This window comes from Nannobrachium achirus (genome assembly GCF_963921795.1).
Source record: "Nannobrachium achirus genome assembly, chromosome: 6".
Classification (NCBI taxonomy): Eukaryota; Metazoa; Chordata; class Actinopteri; order Myctophiformes; family Myctophidae; genus Nannobrachium; species Nannobrachium achirus.
This window is the reverse complement of record NC_137815.1, coordinates 61850519-61870141: the sequence shown is the minus strand read 5'-3', so window position 1 is coordinate 61870141 and position 19623 is coordinate 61850519. Positions and strand designations below refer to the sequence as shown.

General features: G+C 41.5%; 1 protein-coding gene across 1 annotated transcript in view; it reads right to left on the bottom strand.

Annotated features, from left to right (window-relative positions):
- The window catches only part of sema3fb (sema domain, immunoglobulin domain (Ig), short basic domain, secreted, (semaphorin) 3Fb), a 104603-nt gene extending 86179 nt beyond the window's left edge, over positions 1-18424 (bottom strand). Inside the window, exons 1-2 of the mRNA XM_080728902.1 lie at positions 18122-18424; positions 14465-14634 (exon numbers count right to left, since the gene is read on the bottom strand). Coding sequence (XP_080585028.1) covers positions 14465-14585 — 121 coding nt within the window. The 5' untranslated portion in view covers positions 14586-14634; positions 18122-18424. The remainder of the gene's footprint in view (positions 1-14464; positions 14635-18121) is intronic.
- Between the last annotated feature and the right edge of the window lie 1199 nt (positions 18425-19623).

Here is a 19623-nt window from a genome sequence, read left to right as displayed (position 1 = left end):
AAAACACTTGGAGTTATTTCCTCTGTATTATTAAATTCTAGATAGTCACTTATTTCCTTCGTAACATATTCTTGACATTGTGGGTCGTTTAGGAGACTTGTATTAAGCCTCCAAACTGTGTTTTTAGGACGAACATCCAAATGAAGTCTCAGGTATACTCCTGCGTGGTCAGACACATCTTTAACCCCTATTTTACAGTCTATAATCCTATGCCTCTCCGTATTAAGCATAAAATAATAATCAAGCCTACTGTGGACACGGTGGGGGTGTGAAAAAAAACTGAATTGTTTTCCTGTTGGGTTAAGGTCCCTCCACACGTCAAACATTCCTGTCTCATTAAGTAGCTTTTTGACATACAGTGATTCTGAGTTTAATTTCTTTTGTGGATTTGAGGAATCTCGAACCGTTAACTGAATATTCCAATCTCCTGCTACAATAAGTATGCCTGAGACCTCAGTAGTAATCAACCCAAATATCTTCTTGATTAGTAGCTTATCTGGGCCTGGCGGCCTATAAACATTAAGTAGTGTCACTTCCTTGGAATCAAGGGTCCCCTTTACCAGGACGTATCGTCCCTCTTTATCAACAATTTGAGTAGTGGGCTGAAATACCACCTTATTTGAAATAAGTATTGCAACACCCCTTGCATTTCCCTTATCGTAAGATGAGTAGAACGTATTTTTGAATCCCATTTTTTTCAGTTTTTCATGTTCACCTCGTGCCATATGCGTTTCCTGCCAAAAGATTATTTGTTGGTTTTCCCTTTTCATCTTGGCTATTAATTTACCTCTCTTAATTGGGTTCTGTAGCCCGTTAACATTGAGTGTAATTATCCTATATTCCTGCTGTAGCATGTGTTCGCTATTGTAGTAAAAAATAAACTGAAAACATTTTCACTGTAATCCCCAGTAGACCTTAAGTTATATACATTAAACATAGTTAAAATGAAAAATAAACAATCAAAGATAGAGAATTCCAAAGTTGAGGATACTTCTTTAAATAGTACCTCGTGGAGAAAGGAAAACCTCATTTCTGTAGAGGGCCTCTCTTGTGCAAAGTTTCTGGGGGGTTCCCGTTCCCGTACTTCAATGCACATGACACTAGGTGGAGCTCTTGTTTCCCAGACAGAGGGCCTGTAATATTTTAAACTGTCTGGGTCAATATCAACTCAAAAAGACACTGATATTTGATCATCAGGTATAAACCTAAACTCTTCTAGTAGAACACGAATAATCCCAAATCCAACTGTCCCTTAAGGACACCTCAAAATGGCGCTGATATTTAATCATCAGGCTTAAATCTAAACCAAATAAAGCAAAAGTAACCCAAGTTCCTACTGTCCGTTAATGTCAAACCCAAAGGTTAATTTATGATGATAGTTATTCATCAGGTAGGCCCATTAGTCTACTCTAGGTGATTTTTTTTTTTCACTCTGTGTTAATCTATTCTAGACCGTCACCTCGAAAAGATATTGACCTTTAAGTAGGTACTATTCTAGACAGTCTTTGTAAATTGAGAAAAATTAGCTTGGAGTAATATTCAAAAAATAGTATTTAGCCTTTTAGCCTGATAGAGTAAAACAAAAACATCAAAAAATCCCCTAAAAATAAAAATGATCTGCCTTTAGGCCTGACGGAGACAGTAGTTGTAAAAAATAAAACATAAACAAACAAATAATATACATATATATATAAGAACATACAAAAACACCCATACCTACATATATGAGGATCCAAGTTATAATAGTAACTATTCATCAGCTAGGCCTAAGTCTAATGGATCCACTCGAAGTTACACTGATATTTAGTTACCGGGTATTAACCAAAACTATTACCTCCGAAAGACATTGATACCTATTCAGGTAATATTCCTAACCGTCTTTGTAAAGTAAAAGTTGAAAATTAAAGTAATAATACAAAAAATGATAACATGCCTATTGGCCTGACGGAGAGAATAAAAAAATAAAATTAAAAATTAAAATAAAAGTGACCTGCCTTTTGGCCTTACGGCGACAACAACAAGAAAAATAAAATAAAAAATAAATATGCACATATATACATATAAAAATATACATATATACAGACATATATTAAAGTCCAGAGTCTTACTGTCCGTTTTTGTTGGTATTTATCAATGTTGTACTTTGTCCATTAGTGTGCAGTATGGATTGGTCTTACCAGATTGATGATCTTCATTGTCAGAAAGATATTCTTTAGTTAGCTTCTTGCGTGATGGTTTCTGTAGATGTCGGTGGGGGTTCTGGATTGCGGCGGAATTCCTGGAGCTTCTGTCGGGCTCTCTCCAGTCGTGCTCGACGGCCGCCGGAGTTTTTCTTCCCTACTTTCATCCAGGACATTTCCTTCATCCTCTCCAGGCGAGCCGCAACATCATCCGCTGCCGCGGGTGGCCGATCCTCGGCGGCGGCCGTGCCCCCGGCGGCGGCGGCGGTCTCCTCGTCGCTAGCGAGCCCTCTCCTCTTCAGGTCCAACCTCGCCTCCTCCACGCTGTTGTAGGTGACGCTGGGGCCGGTGGCTCGCCCAGCTCCTTCGTAAAACACACGTATTTTTGCTGGTGGGGGTGTATGGAAGGCAATTCCTTTCTTTTGAAGAGCCTGACGGATCGGAGCATAGGCCATTCTTTTCTTTTGTATTTCTTGCGGCCAGTCATTGTCAAAAAACACCCTTTTCCCGTTTAGAAGAACAGTTTTCTTCTTCCATGCCGTGGTACGCACCAATTCTTTTGTTCTCTCGTCCAGAAAGTTCATCACGATTGAACGTGGGTTAGCATCTGGTGGTGGTTTGGGGGCGAGGGATCGGTGACAACGCTGTATGCCGAGTTCCATGTCAAGAGCCAATTCTTTCTTAATGAAATTATTAATAAATTCCATCAGTTTGCTTGGTTCACAAACATCTTCTGGAACAGAATACAGTCTCAGATTGGCCCTTCTGGAATGTTGTTCGTAACTTATTAGCCTTGATTTTAGTTTCTCCTGCTCTTGTACAAGTATGCACAATACCTCCTTAGCTTCGGTGCTCCATTCCTCCATGTTCGAAACCCGTTGCTCGGCCTCCTCGACGTTCCTCGCCGTCTCCTTCAGGTCGGAGACTAATTTATTTAATTTAGAATTAACATCATCTCTGAGACCTGCCATGTCATTCTTCATCGAGGTTCTGAAGCTGTCCAGCTCTTGTTTCACGTCGGTCCTGATGGCTTTTATGTCGGCGTGTATTGCTAGCATGCTGGCTTGCAGGCTTTGCATGGGATCCCCCCCAGCCTCCATGTTGTCGTTGCGTTTTCTTCCTGTCGTCTGTTTGTCTACATTTTCCAGTCTTTGAGTTGATTTGCTCCTACTCGCACGTTCATCCCCTGACATTTTCACGTTTAAACTTCAAAAAAATGCGCAATTTAAGGGGATAAAATAGGCCTTGTCTGGGAGCTCTCCTTCTACACAACCGCTCCCTCTGGCGCCATATCCGGAACTCACTAAATATAACTTTTAACCGAACCGCAATGAGGGGAGAAGCTGAGGTCTGGGCTGTGGCCACAGCAACAGTGGTTTTCCCTGCTTTGTCAGTCATTATATTGCTGCCACAGGAATATGTCCACTGAGCCCTCACAAGCAGTAACTACAGATTGCAGCCAAACCTTGACGCAAGGCTACAGTACAGGGGCAGAGGTGTTTTGGTCTTCACATGTGGTCCAAGACTGTTGCAGTGTTAAGGCTGGTACAAGCCGACATCTTGCCATCAGTCCTATAAGAGGCTGTGGTCGAAAATCGGTTGTGGAATGTTTGGTGTGCACGAGTCACTGACCCGACCCTCAAGCTCGATCAGCGAAAGAGAGTCGCACAAATGTCATAATGTCAAGAGCGGCAGAAAGTGTGTGTGTGTGTGTGTGTGTGTGTGTGTGTGTGTGTGTGTGTGATGCATGGACATCAACATTACGGACAAACAATGCACCACAACAAACTAAAACCCTGCCCACTACAGGGGGTGTGTTCAACTCAAGAGCCAATTACCATATTCTCAATATCTCTCCCGAGAACATAGCAACAAGACGACAAACAGGTTTCAGATGAAAAGTGTGAAAATGCCAAGCCCCCAGAACCACGGTATAGCATTGAAGCAGCCATTAGCCTAGTGGTCAAACATGGGACTGCAGTTAAACCGAGTTAAACGCTACTGCGCGTGCGTATGCTAACTGTTAAGGCTACTGTTTACCCTAGTGAGCCTGCTCAGGCCTCGGCCAATCAAACGTTTGGCACATAGATCCGTACGTGATCCGCACCTAACAATCAGGGTGCCGTATTTATGTGCCAAAACGGCTCCTCCTGTAGTCTTCCGGGTGCTTCAAACGCCACTGAGAAACTTGCATTGAAATGATAGCTGGGGGCGGGGCTGGTCCGCTCTCTATTTATATATAACTCTATGGAAAATGCTCTGTCTGTTTGTTTTTGTCGTTTTTGTTGCCTTCCAGTTGGCTTTACACTGCAGATTCCTGCAGACTACTGCCACCTCCTGGCATGGAGGTATTTCCTCTCACCCAAGCACATAACAATGCCACCTGTGCGGTGTGTAAACAGCGTGCACACATGCAGCAACATTTAGCACCCAATGCCTGACCTGACCTTTAAAGTTGGTGTGAAAGAGTGCTTGAAGTTATCATGCAAATGAAGACTAATGAGCAGAAACAGGGAAACTGGTATTTGCCGCAGGCTGTCCAGAAACCTTCTTGCAGCGATCGCCCTGAGACAATATAATATCAATGTGTAGCCATCTTCAGGAGGTAGATGCGCAATGCAAATTTATATTCTATAGCTAAAACTTGAACCATATTAGTGAATAACAAATGTGCCCCAACCTCAGAATGATATCAAAGCTAGTCAGGTCAGAAGTGATAAGAGTTTGAGATAGCCTGATCACTAAATATACTCCTCTGAACTGAGCAGACTTAATGTGAATGTACCATGTGAACTGTACTAAAAGCAGTTTAAACATTCAATAGAAATGCTGCGGAGATTGTCAGTTAGTAGGATGAGCCCACGGATGAACAGATGGCAAACATTGTTATTTATATATCAAAATAAAAATAAACTCTTAAGCTGCTTTATTTTGCTCACGTTTTTCAGGTTTAATCCACTGATATTGTTGCTGGGCATTGACATCAGATAAAACACATGATAATGATAGTAACACCTCTGAAAAACAAAACTACAGCACATTGAGGACACGCAGAGCGTCGTCGCAGACCCATTCCAGAATGCTGGGCATTTAAACATGAAGGGGAGATCCCCCCCTCAACACACACACACACACACACACATATAGAACAAAGACTTGGCAGAGGAGTAAAAATAGGAGCTTGCTGCTATTCCTTTACAGGGGTTGGATGGATGGATGGATGGATGGATGGATGGATGGATGGATGGATGGATGGATGGATTGATTGATGGGTAAGAGGTTGTCCAGATGAAAAATGTGACTGAATGACAAGACAGATCCACTTTCTGTTAATGAAACCTGCAGCAGCACCACTAGGGTGGATCTTAAATTACCTTTTTTTGATTTTCTTGAGTCTCACCCCCCAATTATGTTCCAATGTACAAAAAACTGCTTTGGTTAAAATTTGGTTGAATTTCAAGCATATTTAGAGGTAGCTCAATCAAGTCAAAGATTGTACATTTTATTGGTCAAAATCGAATTGCACTGCAGGCACATTTAAGTTATACATTACACATTATTCTTATACTAAGCACAGAAATTATATTTTTTAAGCTTACAAATCTAAACACAAATCTGATTACATGTTTGTCATATGTCAAACCAGAATTAATGTATTGTAGGAAATAGCAAAGCAAAGAATGACAATTTGCAATTTTTCATTTAACGTGCACAATGACATGTCTTTATTGCACACTCTTCAATCATACAACACACAACAAGCACACAGCCCCACTTCCTTGTTTACCCCCAAAACCCCCGAAAGTCACTGCAGTATAGCAATTCAGTAGTTACTGATCAATTAAAGTATGTTTTCGGCTATCGGGATACTTGTGCCGATAGTCCTGCACAATTTGCAGCAAGTATTGGAGTTGGGACTCATCTTTAGTAATGAGACCACAATATTCTTGTATTAGGGCAACCCCACGCTCTGCATGATCATTGACAACATTCATCGCCTTCACTACAGCCAGAGCTTCTTGGTAGTCCTCCCTGGGCTCCCACTCAAAGCACCTTGGAAAAAATCTTCAATGTTCTTCCTTGCAATTGTTCCAAGGTCAACAGTAATTCTCTTCATATGCCCCTGTTCACCATAAGTGATTGGAAAACTTTTGAGAAACAGCTTTAGACACCTCAGCATTTATTGATGAACCGGATACCTTGCTGCTCGAGGTATCCGGTTCAGAGCTCCAGGAGCTACCCATCATGCCCGTTGGATGGCAAAGGTTATTTATTGTATGAAGATCTGGATGTTTCATGGCCAATTCAAACTGGCCTTCAGGGAAGAAAAAGCATGCATGGATTTGTGCATTTTTGCAGTTTGCAATTATGTGAAGGCATGGATGATGGCACCTGTTGCTGTCAGCGTTCCACTAAATGACTTGGCAGCTGTTAAAATCGTTGCTGGAATATTCATCAATAAATGCTGAGGTGTCTAAAGCTGCTTCTCAAAAGTTTTCCAATCACTTATGGTATTTGGCTCCAGAGATCGTCGGACTTGCATTGTTTGACAGTCAAGTGAGCGCGCAAACGAAGAGGCTGATGGTGAGAGCCATGAAAGATGGAAATGAAGATCATGAACAGGGGCATATGAAGATAATTACTGTTGACCTTGGAACAATTGGAAGAACATTGAAGTGCTTTTCAAAATGATGGATCTCCCAGATGACTTCCTTGACGTTGATCCCGATGAGTGTGAGCCCAGGGTAGACTACCAAGAAGCTCTGGCTGTAGTGAAGGCGATGAATGTTGTCAATGATCATGCAGAGCGTGGGGTTGCCCTAATACAAGAATATTGTGGTCTCATTATTAAAGATGAGTCCCAACTCCAATACTTGCTGCAAATTGTGCAGAACAATCGGCACACGTATCCTGATAGCCGTAAACAAACTTTAATTGATCAGTAACTACTGAATTGCTATACTGCAGTGACTTTCGGGGGGTTTGGGGGTAAACAAGGAAGTGGGGCTGTGTGCTTGTTGTGTGTTGTATGATTGAAGAGTGTGCAATAAAGACATATCATTGTGCACGTTAAATGAAAAATAGCAATTTGTCATTCTTTGCTTTGCTATTTCCTACAATACATTAATTCTGGTTTGACATATGACAAACATGTAATCAGATTTGTGTTTAGATTTGTAAGCTTAAAAATTATAATTTCTGTGCTTAGTATAAGAATAATGTGTAATGTATAACTTAAATGTGCCTGCAGTGCAATTCGATTTTGACCAATAAAATGTACAATCTTTGACTTGATTGAGCTACCTCTAAATATGCTTGAAATTCAACCAAATTTTAACCAAAGCAGTTTTTTGTACATTGGAACATAATTGGGGGGTGAGACTCAAGAAAATCAAAAAAAGGTAATTTAAGATCCACCCTACACCACTGCAGCATTCTTGACTGTTGTGGTCAATTTGACCCACATTCCAGCTACCCCTCCTGCTGTAGTCTGCTATCAAAACTGATAACCGATGTCAAATGACCGACTTCTAACCAAATAATCGAGAAGCAAGGTTTTTTTATACCGTTGGTGCCTGTTGAGATTGGCACATTTTCTAGGGCAACCTGCCAAGATCACACATGTCACACGTGTCTTCTTCTTCTTTCTTAGTCTTTTACTCTCAAAGAATGACTGCAATGTAGTAGCCTGGGGCCAGCCTAGATACTAATGCATCTAGCTAACTAACTGCAGTATCTACCTAGTATCCCTACCTTGTTTTAACATGGATGGGATGTCTAGCTCAGCTAGGCTAGCAATGTAGTGCATTTGAAACTACATTGCAGTGCACATCATGGGGTGATCACTGCTTGCCTCCTGTGAATTGTTATATTTTTAAATTGTTTATTTTATTTTTATTTCGTTGTTGAGTGAGGTCAGCAGACAAAGTGACATAAGTGAGATGAAAAAACATGGGTGAAATCTGCCAATCTCAATAAGCACTAACTAATCAATGAATTGACACAAAAGTCTGAATAACAACTTAATCACTATTCTATACTTCGTGGTACAAGGGTGTGTGCAAAAAAATACAAAAGTGGCCGCTCTACAAGCTCAACCCGTTAGTTGTATCGCAAGCATTGTGAGCTTGCAGATCTGCAATCTTTAGTGTTATTGTTAATCATCGTTCGTAAAAATTGTAATCGGAGCAAAACTTTGGAATACGGTAATCATGCATGGCCCTAGTCTGTAGTGTTTACGCCAGAGGAGAGGTTGGTGGGCGGGTGGCGGTTGAGGGAGGGGTAGCTGTAAGCCCTGCGATGTCATATGGCATTTGAAAGGCTTTCCTCAAATTTCACTAATAACCCCGCTGAGAGGTGTGCTGCATTTCGTCGTTGTCAGGTGGAAACCTTGTATGTCCAAAACGGTTTGTTTTGTATTTATCATTTGTAAAATGATTTAAACTAGTGAAAACAGACGATCTACAAGCACACAACGCCTCGTGGTGCGAGGCGTTGTGTGCTTGTAGATCGGCTGTTTTCACTATTTTTGTGTAACAGCCTTGTATGGTGAAGCAGTGCTTTACTTTGCGAAAAAAATTACAAATTTGAAACTTGGAGATACGAGGTTTCCACCCAACAATGACGATGTACAGTTACATGGTGAAATCCTGAGGGTTGATTAGACTCTCCCAGTTAAACACTCATGGTTTTACTGTGCAGGAGAGATAATTCACCTGGGGCCTCTGGGGTGCAAGACGTGGCCTCCATCAGCAGGACTCTTCAAAGTGAAAATGTACTATCAATGGAGACTCTTGACCCTGTGCCGCTGTTTATTCTGAACTAATGTTTGCCTGCTCTGTTTATCCAGGCAGACTGGGAAGAAAGTCCCCTGTTTACTGATCCCTGGAATGGCACTGATGGCTTTTACTCAACACGCATACTTTCCCTGTAGTATGCAAATACATACAGTAAGATACAGGCCTTTATGACAGTGGTTCTCAAGCTTGTCCGTGTCAAGGACCCCCAAAATAATGTGTATTTGACCAAGGACCCCCATTTGAACATATTTTGTACCAGGGACCAACATAAAACATATATTGTTTCAATATATTCCACATCTGGCTTTGTATGTATGTATGTCCGTCCGTCCGTAGGTCAGTCCGTATGTCCTGCAAAGCTTGGTGGGACGCTCTTAAAATTAACTCATAAACTCACACTACTGTAGGTGTGTTTAAAAAAAAGAGCAGATCTACAAGCTCACAATGCATCGCATTGTGAAGCAATGTCAGCTTGTAAATCGCCTATTTTCAAATAGCCAATCATAGGCTTAAAGTGGTTAAACTGATTTTGATGATATATCAACTAATTTTGCTGTGGACCCCATGGAAACCCCTCAAGGACCAATGGGGGTACACTTTGAGAACCACTGTTTTATTAAATATAGCAAAATGTTTCTCTCAGTTTTATTTGAAGAAATTAATGTTTGTTTAGACGTGGCTGGTAGTCCAGATGAAGCCAGGTTTTAAGTGTGTCCTGGAAAGACTGTAAGCATGGATTTAGATTGGAATCGGCTTCATTTAATGTACTGTATAAATTCACATATTATGTCAGAGTTAAATGTGGGCCAAAAGCAGGTTATCGCCGTTGTCGGGTGGAAACCTTGTATCTCCAAAACCGTTTTGTATTTATCATTTTTAAAAATGATTTAAACTAGTGAAAACAGCTGATCTACAAGCACACAACGCCTCGTGGTGCGAGGCATTGTGTGCTTGTAGATCTGCTGTTTTCTTTCTTTTCAAATCTTTTTATTATATTTTCACATAGAAATAGCCCAGAGGCGGGTAGACAATCTCAATAAAAAACATCATCACATGTAGATATTTGAGTACATCATTATGAGAGAGAACAAAACCCGACCCCTATCCCCCCTCCCCCCACCCTCAATCCCCAGGACGGTTGCACACCAGGTTCAATAAAACAAGAATTAAAATAAAAATTAGTACAGAGAAAAGAGAGAAAGTAAGAAGAGAGCGGAATAGATATTCAGAACTCGTTGCGTGTTGGGTTGGTCAGAGCAGGTAAGCGCCACACTACGCCATTTGGGTATTACGGTAGAACATCATAAAAGGGCTCCAAGTCTTATAGAATTTCTTTTCAGAGACAGAAATTGAGAACCTCAGCATCTCCAGCTCCAGACAGGACATCACAGCGCAAAGCCACTGATTAAGCCCAGGCGGGACAGCATCTTTCCATTTAAGCAGAATGGCACGTCTAGCAATCAATAACGTGAAGTCAATCTGCTGTTTTCACTTGTCTTGTGTGACCGTCTTGTATATTGAAGCAGAGCTTTACTTTATGAAAAAAACATACAAATATGAAACTTTAGATACAAGGTTTCTGCCCGACAGTAATGTTATGCTTCTCTTCTTGATTCATGACAAATACCAAACATACCCAGGACTGTGCCTTTTAGCACATTTGTTTGTTCAAATGATTTGTCATTCTCTAGGGATATTGTCACACTGTGATGTAAAAAGCGTGATCTGAAAAACGACACATAAATCTGTAATGTTTCTGTGTGGCCTGCGTAGTGGCTGTAGGCTATTTTCTCACACTTTTGTTATGCTTGTCAATTCAGTGTTTTGCTTTGTTGTTGAGATTTGAGAATGTTCCAAAAACACTCTCTAAGAATGAATTTGGAAGATGCATTTAATTTACTGGTTTTCCTAAATAATCCCACATCCTGTTGACCCAAAGTACCAATACAACTGACCTGAATTGGAAACATTGAACTAATAATGGCTTTGATCATTCTGGACCCAGCGCAAACCAACGTAATTCTACTAAGCCAGGGGTCCTCAACATTTTCAGGCCAAGGATCCCTTAGTTGAGAGAGAGAGATGAAGCAGGGACCCCCACAACCTTTTCGTATATTCCATATAGTTTCATCGTTTGACAGCACAATTATCAGTGTATGTTGGATTCATGTCAATTTGTGTTTTCAGATATTTAACCACTTAAACTTTCAATAGTTGATCAACTTGACCTTTCACTCTGTAATGAATCTACTCTTTCCCCCTCTACACCAAAGCTCTTTCCCAAAAATAGCCGATCTACAAGCTCACAACGCCTCGCAGTGCGAGGCGTTGTGACCTTGTAGATCTGCTATTTTTGGCTAAAGTTCTCTGAATATGGACGCTAGGGTTCAAGTGGTTAATATAACCAAGGAGAAAAAAAGGTTTCTATCACACAAAGATTTGGAGGACCCCCAGTAGTAACTCTGATGACCCCCTAGGGGTCCCGGACCCCCTGTTGAAGACCCCGATGCTAAGCTATTTGATTATTTGACATGATGGCAGCAGAGACAGAAACATAACTCTCTTGGGGATTGATGGCAGTAGTGGTCTTGTCTCAGCTACCCACTAAAAAGTCAAATTGATTATCTATGGCAGCTAGCTTCCCCCCTACTCTATCTATACAACACTCAGGTTGCTCGTTTAAAAGGGGGGTCAACCAGAATTGATTACACTCAGAAACTAAGACAGACTGGTTGGATTTTTATCATCTCTGTCCTATGTCCAAGAGGAATTCAGCACAGTAGGGTATGATAAGAGTAAACAAAGTCTAACGTTCAAGGTCCTTCCTCATCTCACACTGAGTGAAGTGTGTTGTGTTTAAACAAAGCAGATGCAGAAGGAAACTGGCTGCTTCTGTGGCATTAATTAATTGGGAACTCTGTAATTCTGAGAGACTTTGTATCAAAACTTGGTGTTCCTCGTTGTACAATTCAAGGGGACACGATACATACATGGCTGGGGAAACAAATTAGAAGTCTGGTGATTTACTCCACCTGTTTTAATAGGTAAGCGGGGGCCTCTTAAAGTGAGGTCATGTTCCTAAACCCCTTACTAGAGCTAATCAGTTTAAGAAATGTATTAGTCCCAGTCAACACAACGAAATAGATACCGCAATTTGTTATGTTTTAGTTTAGTTTTAGTGACTTAAGCGTAATACTGTACACGCTCCATTCGAAGTTGTGGAAACGGAGCAGATATTCAGAACTTCTGATGGCCGGTCTCAGAACCTTTGCTTAGAACTCCTTAGCACCCAGGTTCTGACTGTCTGAACTAGTTCAGAAAGCCCTTCAGAAACGGCAATTCCCCGATGACGGTAGGAGCATGTGTTGACCTTTACTGCCATAGTCGTAATTTGTGTTATTATAACGGAAGCAAATAACCAGTAACCACCCCACCAAAATAATAATAATAATAATAAAAAGTATGTGTTGAAAATAAATAAACACTAGTTCTTCTGCATATGTTTGCCCAAACCACATGTCCAGGTCCGTCCACAAAATTTATATTTGTGGTCAAAGGTGACCTGGCATCTCAAGTAAAGAATAAAAATGTCATGATGAAGTAAGAGATTTGGTGCAGGCTGGTCAAGGTGAGAGACAGGCCTCTCAAAAAAGCAATTAAGGAGAGAGTCATAATATTGAGTTTGTGAGTGTGTGTGTGTGTGTGTGTGTGTGTGTGTGTGTGTGTGTGTGTGTGTGTGTGTGTGTGTGTGTGTGTGTGTGTGTGTGTGTGTGTGTGTGTGTGTGTGTGTGTGTGCGCGTGGGGGGGTTACATTCCTTTGAGAGACGCAGTACCAGCAGACTGTGAAATTCATATTGACTAGAGGGGAGAACGGACTGGTAAGCAACAGCGTCTTTGCTTTTTCCGCCCCGTTCGTCAGCTAGAGAATATTGCTGTCGAACACCTTTTTTTCTCACAGATGCTTCAGAGCAATTCAGCCAGTCAATGAAGCACCTCATACAATCACACGCAATAAGTCTGCTCCCAGGAATGCCATTCAGATGAAATGAAAAGCACTGTCCCTTCTTCAAAAAGAGCGACATATCGTCACTGTTGGGCAAAAACCTTGTATCTCCACAGTTTCAAATGTGTAAAGTAAAACCCTGCTTCATCATACAAGGCCGTCACTCAAAAGTAGTGAAAACAGCAAATCTACAAGCACACAACGCCTCGCACCGCACAAACGGTTTTGGACATACAAGGTTTCCAACCCGACGATATACTGTAGTGAAGACACTTGGTAGATTGACATTTTGAAGAAAAAGGGTAGGGGGGATATGAAATTACTGCTGCGCTCTGGATATGTGTGCAGTGATGTATTAAATCCAACTTGATTAAAGACACTGAAAATGCCTTCAACAATGAGCTGTACAAGTCCACTTAATTAAGTCAACGTGTGTCGCGGAGCCCTGGGAAATGGAAAGCAAAGCAAATAGTGTGGCTGTTCAGTCCCTTAGCCTTTCTCTGGCTGCTAATCAACAAGCTTGATCTTCAAGTGGAACAGGCCTTGGGGACCGCGCTCTCTGCTTGGCTGATCCTGGCAATTTGCGCTTGATAATACGCTCAGCACCCCAAATACCCTCTCAACCTAATCATAGGCCGCTCAAAAAGCACAAACAAAGCCCCTATATACATCTGCGTTAACGGAGATTACCCACATAATGACTAGATTGTTATTACAGTACGTGCTCCCTGTTGTGTTGTCTCTCTTTGATTGCCCCCACTTCTGAGATTACGATATAAAGACGTTTCATTTGATTTGATAAAAATAACCATATGGCTTTAAAGGGCATAGCAAAGAGCCTAGTGAAACACTGTTGTTGTTTGTCTTTGTTAACCTCAGAATTTGCTTTTGTGCAATCTTTGTTTATGTTTTTAATTACTCATACAATACAGCCAAGTGAAAGCATCTGGAGGGCATTACAACACTGCCGGGAGGTTTCAGCGAGGTGTGCGTCTGTGTCTGCCTGTCAGCGTGTGTGTGTGTGTGTGTGTGTGTGTGTGTGTGTGTGTGTGTGTGTGTGTGTGTGTGTGGTGTGTGTGTGGGGGGAACATGAGAGTCTGGTAACGCTTCAAGTTCCTCCTCTCCTAAACCTTCGTCACGTTAACAAAAGCCACAGTCGCTAGCTACAATAGCCTAATTGCCATGTCATCAGTCAAACACATGGCAAGAGTGTAAGAAACAATAGACCGGGTGACTTCATCAAACAAAGACATTATCGGAGAGAACTGTAGCGCCGCAGTTCAGAACCACATGAGGAGAGAGATGAAAGAATAAGGATGCATGTAGAGCGTGATCTTTCCCACACGCACACACACACACACCACGCTGCGCAGAGAATAGAGGGGTGACAGCAGCGTCACATCAAAACCAAGGGAGATTTCAGCCACTGACAAAATCAAACGAAACCACAACAGTCAAGTACTCAGAAATGGAAAGCTTACCTTTGAATGGGATGAAGACTCTGGGTGCAGCCATAGGGTCACTGGTAATCACGGTGGTCCCCAGGGCCATGTTGGACAGTGCCAGGAGGGCGTGGGCCATCCACACACCGGCCAGCTGCATGGTCAGTGGTCAACCAACCTCCAGCAGCACAGAAACAGTAGAACAACCACTGGAACAACAAGGGGACAGCCAGACAGACAGACACAGACAGGCAGTGCAGTGAGAAGAATCCAAGAAATAAAACAACAGTGTGAGACACGCACACAGGGGTGTCGCACCGAATTCTGGGCCCTGGGTACAAGGATTCACTCACATTTTGTGCTTTAACTATTGAAAAATAGCAGATCTACAAGCTCACAGCCGGGCACCGAGTGTCGCGCTACGAGCTTGTAGATCTGCTATTTTTGAAAAATCATGAAGATTTGTGCAAGTATTTGAATATTTCAAATCCTTCAAAGGTTTTTTTTTTTTTAATCTATGTTTCTATGTCAGTGGTGCTCAAACCTTTTCATGTCAAGGACCCCCAAAATGATATGTATTTGGCCACGGACCTCCATCTCATAACATTTAGTTCCAGGGACCCCCCAGAAGCAAAATTTGACTTACAAATGTTCGCTTAGAAAATACATATATTCAAAGATTTGCACACATTTTCACGACTTTTCAAAAATAGCGGATCTACAAGCTCGTAGCTGTGAGCTTGTAGATCTGCTATTTTTCAATAGCTAAAGTATAAAATTATTAAGGCCCCCTCCACCTTGGGCCCTAGTAACTCAGTCCCACTTACCCCCCCTTGTGACGCCCCTGCACGCACACCCAGATCCTAGACTCCAGGCTTCATGCTGACAATAATAACAAATGATTTTAGAGAGCTGGGTTTTCATTTGTTCATAGGAATATTGGCAATGGTGAATATGACATTCGTGGTATGTATCAAGAGGATTTGTGAGAATTAAAGAGAGAGATGTCAAAATAACGGTCCTCAAGGGGGTCCTCCATTCTCTGAACTCTGGTAACACAACACTGCTGTGGGAGGATCACACCCCAGACCACAGAGCGTCGCTGGAATCAATCCAACATTCATTTTCTGCTTAGTAAACAATTCCATTTGGCAGATATTATATTTGACTATTTGCGTGTGTGTGTGTGCGTGCGTGCGTGCGTGCGTGCGTGCGTGCGTGTGTCTTAGAGTTAGAAAGACAGGGAGAGAGAGAGAAAGAGAGAGACATACAGACATTCAGAGACAGTTGGAGATGAACATGTTGATGGGAGGATCTCTCTGCTGTTGTTGCTTGTGTTTGTGGTAATGATAGTACCCTTTCGTCTCTTCTTCTGCCGACTCACAACACACATTCCTACTTCATGACAGTGTCCGTGTCCTACTCTGTAATTATAAAGTTCACCTAATACCAGGTTGTTTGCACTTACCAGGGACTAGGGTCGTTACTGAGGTAATTTCTTCCCTGAGAAAATAATGACCGGAGGATTCAAAAGGAAACCAAAAACAAGTCCTACCAGTTATAAAAGTGTAACCAGTGTTCATCAAACTGTCATTTGCACTGTATGAAAGCCTCAAGTGCTGACTGTGAACAAATTACACAAGTCTAACCCTGGCCTGAATCAGTGGTCTCCACATGTTGCATTAACCCAATGACAGGCACACTAATCTGCAAATAGTTTTGTAGAGCCATCACGAGTAACAGTGACTTGGCTAACATCTCTCTTCATCTCTTCCTCAGAATGTATTCTGGGGTGTTGCCCCATACAGTACCATTATCGCATTGCCCTCCAAACTCATGAATGACCAAGACAAACAGTGGTGGTGACTGTGAGGAGTATGTCTTAATGATAGGAGGGGGGAGGGGGGAATTCATCCTTTACCGTTTCCAAAACGGTATCCCAAAATGCATGCTGAGTGCTGACAGTGTAATTGCTCTACAAGTCATCGTGTCACATGCTAGCAAGCAAGAACCAAGTCCCTTCACTTCATTCACACCACAAACACTGACTTGAGGGCGGCGAGCTGTGAGCCAAAGTCAAACCCGAGGCCATCAGACTGATTTAGTTTGAGAGGGTTTAAGAGCATGATAACCAGCTGTTTAAACTTCAACTATTTACTGACATCTGTCTATTCTCAGAGGCCAATTTCACACAAGCAAATGACAAGTGGGAAATGTAGGGAGGTGGCATAAGATGTTTTTTTTCTACATAATTTCTGAATGGGAATGATTTTCAAGGCACGTCTATCAAGCACTTTCTTACTTCCTGTCATAACTATTTTCTTTCGAAGAAAATAGTTAAACCAACTCAAATACATATTGTCATGAATCACCCATCATGAGTTTTCATGCCAGCAATAGGCCTAGGCTACTTCTTGTTTTGGACGTATGGAATAATCCAAATGTGTAGCCATAGGCCTAGTCAAGAAGACAATAGTCACAAGTTGACGTGTTTAGACAATAAAATCCACCATTAGACTACCTCAAGCTCAAGTGACTATTCTAGCCTTCTCTTCCTGAGCCTATAGATCTGCTCGGTGGACTATATAATAAGGAGCGTATATTCCATCGGGACCCATTTGTGCGCAGCATAGCCTATAGTCTACACGCGGCCGTTCTTGCCTGACAAGCTTTCAGAGGATGTTATATTTAATTGGTTCTCAAAGTGGGGTCCGGGACCCCCTGGGGTCCTTGAGGGAGTTCCAGGGGGTCCCCAGCTAAATGATAGTTAGGAACCAAATTGAACCTTATGGGTCTGTAACAGAGTATGTGTTGCCCTTGTACACTATGATTTAAATTAACATTGATTTTACAATATAAATTGGGGTATCAGAGATAGAAATGCCATTAATTGGGGGTCCTTGAAATTAAAATGTTTGGGAGCCATAAAAAATTATCTCGTATGGGGGTCCCTGGCATATCTTTTCAAATGGGGGTCTGAGGGCAGGGCTAATAAGTCTCAATTTGGGGGTCCTTGATATGAAAAAGTTTGAGAACCACTGATAGGACTATATTTCAAATCACTAGTAGACCTAAATAGGAAGACATGCACAACGCATAATGACTTCGTTAGTTCCAATCAACTGGCTCGAAATGTGTTATATAGACGGTCTATAAAACAACATAATGAAACTTTTCTCCCCCAAGGACGCGCGTATGTGAGTCGCCAACAAAGCCAATGAAATACAATAAAATAAAACTATATTGAAGCGGGCGTGTATCAACAGAGAGAGACACATGGACCGTGGTCATGCGTGGAAATTCCACGGTGGAATATGTGGAATAAAACTAGGCTATAAACACACTCAAGAAACTACACGCGTATGTAGCCTATGATAGGCGTAATTGTAGAATATTATAATATCAAGAAGGAAAAATTAAAACGAAAATATAGAATAAAGTAGGCTATTAGACTATTGATAGGCTTGTTAATAATAATTGCTTTGATTGTTACTTTGTTTATTAATATGGGCGCGATTATTATGCTATATATCGAGTCGAATTGGCTGGCTTTGATTTCGTTACAAAAGAAAAAAAAGAAAAGAAAGAAAATGCATAGGCCTGGGGACATTAATATCTATATGCTTCCAAAAAAAAGGTCAAGTAGTCAACCTAATAAGCAAAGGCCACCAACAAGCAACAAATACATTGGCCTACCTGCTTGTTTCAGATATCCGAAAAACAACTTCAGACTCCTCCGTGTAAAAATCAATGAGTCAAAAAAGAAATTCCAATCAGATCGGCGCCCTTGATGATCGTCTCAGGGCTGAAAAAATGAATAAATTCCTGGTGCGTTTGTTTGTGGACGGGTCTGCTCTACACCTGAGGAGCGCAGCAGCGTGTCTCAGTGAGTGACCCACAGACAGTTGTCAGTCATGTAGCTGAGTGATCAGCTCTAGGTACAGTTGAAAGAAAATGTCCTGGCCACGTCTTTCGCTAGATCGAGTGCCAGACAGTACATGTGTGGCATATCCAGCAGCATCTACAGCTCCTAAAATGTCATGTATTCCAATCCTTTATGGTGGTACGGGGTCCACTCCAACCTCGCAGCGAATGTGAATGTCACTCTCACTCTTGAAAGTTAGGCGCTCTTGAGTAGGGGAGAAGCAGCAGCGCGCTAGCAGGTGGATGCACAGGGTCTGTTTGCCTTAAACACACCCACGGGGCGGGCAGTGCGCTGCTGCCGCCGCCCATTCACCACGCCTCTAAACACACAGCCATAATATTATATGACATACAAAGAGAAGTACAATGCAGATATTGTAGCCCAGACTCAAACTTTCAAATTTCAAGTGTACAAATAGAACCAAATGGACCTGTTTGGTTCCATGTGTACACTGTCAGAGTTACAGACTTGTATGGGTCCATTTAGACCCCCCTAAAGGAACCCACGGAATCCCTGGAATCCACTTTGAGAAACACTGTTGTAGCCTACTTAAAATAGGCTATAAAGCTACATTAGCAGACTGACTATCATTGAAAGTGTAAAATAAGTTTATTTAGGTTGGCTCATAACGGCTTAGGATTTTAAAAGACCATTTAAGATCGATCACATAACATGTGATCTTAATGGTCTTTAAAAATTCTAACATATTCTGATATTATTATTATTATATAATACGTAGGCCTATTATACCTAATTACAGGCTAATAATAATCATTATTATTATACTGTTTTCTTTTTTTCTCTTTTTTTCATTCTTATTTTTCACACAGTCAAACAAATCTGTGCACCCTACGAGATGTGGAGGTAAAATATTCAGCTTTATTTGGCTTTCATTTTAGTTTTTAAAATTTTCATTTGAGCTTCTTTTGAGTGCATAGGAATGTGTTTTTAGAATGTCAGGCAACTTCTTCTGAAGTAACTTTGTATTTAACTTCTAGCTCTCTTCATTCCCATTAATATTTGACCTGCAGGTCAATTTCAGTGACTTTGGACACACAGACAATGTAATAAATGTTGGGTCCATCTCATAAAAAATGCAAAGTCTTATCTTGGTCTTGTACTCAATAAGACTGTGAGGTGCGTAATTCATTCGACAACGCTTGGAAAATGTGCCTTAAAATGTCTCGAATTAAACATTTCTTCCCATTGAAACACTGATTGGACACTCTAAAGTCATTGAGTAAAGTCATCATTGCCTTTAAGGACATTTTAA